The 3,597-nt window shown below is 41.8% G+C and overlaps 1 protein-coding gene across 1 annotated transcript in view; it reads right to left on the bottom strand.

The window, feature by feature from the left end:
• Positions 1–3,597, bottom strand: part of LOC101859938 (probable E3 ubiquitin-protein ligase bre1) — a gene marked incomplete in the record, with an annotated part of 18,579 nt that overhangs the window by 9,266 nt on the left and 5,716 nt on the right. Inside the window, 1 exon segment of the mRNA XM_013083334.2 lies at positions 782–1,656. Within this exon segment, the coding sequence (XP_012938788.1) occupies positions 782–1,656 (875 nt within the window).

The following is a 3,597-nucleotide window of genomic DNA, read 5'->3' as shown; positions in this document are numbered from 1 at the left end:
CCCCCCCCCTTGGGAATGGCCTAAAGACACTTCAGCCAGTAGCACCGCCCCAGGGGTTATTTAATCTTTCATGGTCGTGCGAGAAAAGAGATCTTTAAATTGGCATCCCTCTCCCATAGAGCCCAATCAAATAGATGAAGAATCCTTAGAAAAAAATAAAACAACCCCAAAAAATCCAAGTCAAGAAAGCTCCGTTCATGATTTAAGCTAGACTGTTCTGTGCCATGGTTCTGTACGATGTTTATTAGCTGTCTGTGTGCTTTGAACATTCCGTAACAGAGAAAGACGATTTAATTCTCTATAGGTTTGATACAGGTGTAACAAGCTAGATTACTTGATCCAATTAAATCTTAAGTCTAAATATTATCAATAATTTTTATACAAGAAAACTCCCAAATTCAAATTCGTTTCAAACAAAGAATGTATATTCCTGCGGGATAAAGTGGCATCATGATAGTGTAAAAATAATGTTGGGAAAGTTTTAGAATATTCAAGTTTCTTATTGCTTACAAGTTAATTGCCAATACGGAAAGGGTGGGGCTAGGGAGCACAACCTCAGGGACGATACCTTGGTCGACAACAATAGCAACAACAACAGCAACAGGAAGAATTAAAACAATTTAGAAAAAAAATACCGAAAGCACCAGTAACTATGAGAGCAACTAAAGCAAAAATACAACGACAACAAAAACAACAAAGCTGCAACAATTTCTACTGCCAGTCGACAGCAAGGAAAGTTTTTTTTTTAATTACAAAGAGCAGAAATATCAGCTGTTCTCACCTATCTTCCACTCGGGTGACACGACGACTCAGAATAAACCAGGATTCTTCGATCTTCTTTAGACGATCGTCCAGAGATTTGCCTCGCCTGTCTTCTTCCGTCAAACTACTACGATTACTGCGTTGGACCGATGCCGAGTCATCATCACCATCTCGTGACGCCATGCTGGCTCTTGTGTCTCTCCTCCGGTTACTAGTAATCGGCTGCCGTTCCGGCTCTTCCTCGACTACTGTGGTCTGGAAAGCTTTATTGAGAGGGTCAGCAACAAACCCAGTCCTGGGGAGGTCTCTCCCGTCCAGAGAGGAGGTCAGAAACACGTTGTCGGGGACAGTTGTGCTCCGAACAAGATCCGGAAGACTGTGACAGGAAGATTTTCCACCCACCTCCAGTATTCTCCTTGACTCTTCAACTGTTACGAATCCTGTAGACGTGTGCATTAAGCGCCGGGATCTGAACTCCATCTCAGTAGGAGCGGATGCGCCCACAGCTATGTTGGTAACAAGCGGATCGCGGCCCAGTGCCTTGGAGCTGATATCGTCGTTACTGTTACTGTTTGTGTTTTCTGCGTTTGATGAAACACTTGCTGACGAACGGCTTCTTGGCAAAGCGCTATTCTTAACGCCTCTGTCTAATGCAGAATTATTGGTGGCACTAGCAGTAGTGTTGGTGTTGCTGGCAGTGCTTGTGTCTGTGCTTGTTCCCGACGTGTTTCTGATACGGAAAGCGACGTGGTCATATCCGTTGTCGTCCAGACACTGCAGGAACTCCCCAAACGCTGCTTCACCTCTCTGCATAAGAAGGCCAATCAGACGACGCGTGCGCAGGAGTGGTGTGGGGCCGTTCATCACTTCATCCTTGTCGTTCAGGTCCAAAATCTGGACGTTTTAAAGTTTCAGTAAGAGTTGTAAGGCACTTGCAACAGAATAAGGTCATTATGTGCCGAAGATTAGAGGTGTTACTAGAGAGTAACAAACAAAGAAAAGAAGGAGGAAAGATAATGGCGAAAGATGGTTGGTATGAAAGAAGAAGAAAACCTCTCAAAAGCGCCCTCTATCTTGGAGTTAAACATTCGAAGAAAAAAGTGCATTATACATAACTTTTTATGCTTAAGCATTTTTGCAGCACGTTAATACTAATGTAACTGCTTAATATATAACTTTGAAACTACTACGACATCTATTTGTACTATTAGACACTCCAATACTCAAACAGCAAAGAATCGCCATGCATAAAGTAATGGCTTACAGCATTTACCAAAAAAGAAATCTGTCCTACTTTCTTCAAACTTTATAAATGCTTTCTAAACAACTGTTAGAATGTGCAAGAAAACATTTGTACCTGAAAAACGTTTACAGTCGCTAGCAAAATTGATGACCTCGAAATAGAAATACACGTTTATCAGGAAAAGAGATCCTACTACTGTTAATCTGAGCCGAACTTCCCCACCCCCAACCCCCAAATTCCCGCTCCCGCCCTATTGGGGAAGGCGAAAACAGCTCGGGAATGGACTGCATGGAAATTGGTTATGGGTTGTAATGGGACTATCCATTTGTCATTGCGTTCAAAATCTCAAATTTGGAAAGTATTTGGTCAGAATACATGCATGCCTTAATTCTTGCAATTGATTCTGAGGGAATGGCGAGGGGATTTTCCCCAATGTTTCCCGCTGCCAAACATGGACATCTGCTGAACAAATTCTGTAAATTCTATAATTTCACGAATAAAAAATATACAGTTGATATTTTTCGTATACTTTATCAATTCTTTCAAAGTTAGAAACTGATGATGTATTAAGAAAGATTTAATTTTTCTTTGCTTGTCAAAGAATCATCTACCTTTCGTACCATAGATCTATTGCTACTTGGGTGAAGAGGGGTGGTCATTTCTTAATGAAAGCTGTTCCACACTCGTTTTATTGTTCCTCTTTTGAGCCTTTCTTGTCTAGAGAGCCAACTGGCACTTCAAATAACCCAAACCGCAATACAGCAAGTATAAAGGTAACGCGAGAGGATAGTTGTCATTGTGGAGCTAAAAAGAAGACGGGCAGTCAGTCAACGTCGACGGCCAAGAAATTAAATCTGACTCTAGTTTTGAAGAGTGCCTGGGGTATTTAATTCGCTGTCACTCCTTGTCTCCCGAGAGGCGTCTGGAATTCTCAAAGCAATCCTGTCTCGTGATCGTCCTCACGATGCGGAGATTTTATTTACGTCAAAGCCCTGACCAAATGGAGAGTCCAGTCCGGAGAGCCGCAGGTCATTGCTCTCAGCGTGGATTATTGACAATTCCTTGTCATTAAAGTACTATTAACGTAATGAAAGGTCAGGACGTCAGAACCAGCCTTGGGAAGCGCTTGATAAACACTTCTCCTAATTCTTGCAAATACCAGAAATCTTCTCTGTAAAAGGAGCATTTAGTGAACTTTAGAACAATACAAGTCCACGTGCCGGTACGATTTATAAGAGATAACCCCGTTAAGTTCTGATGCCACAATTTATTGCTGAAGCAAATAGGGCTAATGAGAGTTCGCATTTGATTTTGCACTTTTGATAGATCAAACTCTTATTCGGTCTTCTTGGTTGAGTGCTCGGTTCTTGTTGAATGAACACGAGGCAGAAAGGGGCTCTCAATCAAGGACTGTGTTGTTGGCTACTTTGTGAGACTGTTTCCCCCTCTTGAATGAGTCTCGGGGATATTTCTGAGCACTGTTCCCTTCCCCCTTCCCGTGTCCTGCTTATTTATCATTCAGTCATGTGTATTGTCCTTAGAAGTCGATTCGATACTATATTATTATCTTAGTTATTATTATTATTAATATT

The sequence above is a fragment of the Aplysia californica genome, unplaced genomic scaffold (assembly GCF_000002075.1).
Source record: "Aplysia californica isolate F4 #8 unplaced genomic scaffold, AplCal3.0 scaffold00225, whole genome shotgun sequence".
Lineage (NCBI taxonomy): Eukaryota > Metazoa > Mollusca > Gastropoda > Aplysiida > Aplysiidae > Aplysia > Aplysia californica.
Note: the sequence above shows the minus strand (reverse complement) of the source record. Positions and strands in the feature narration are given on the sequence as shown.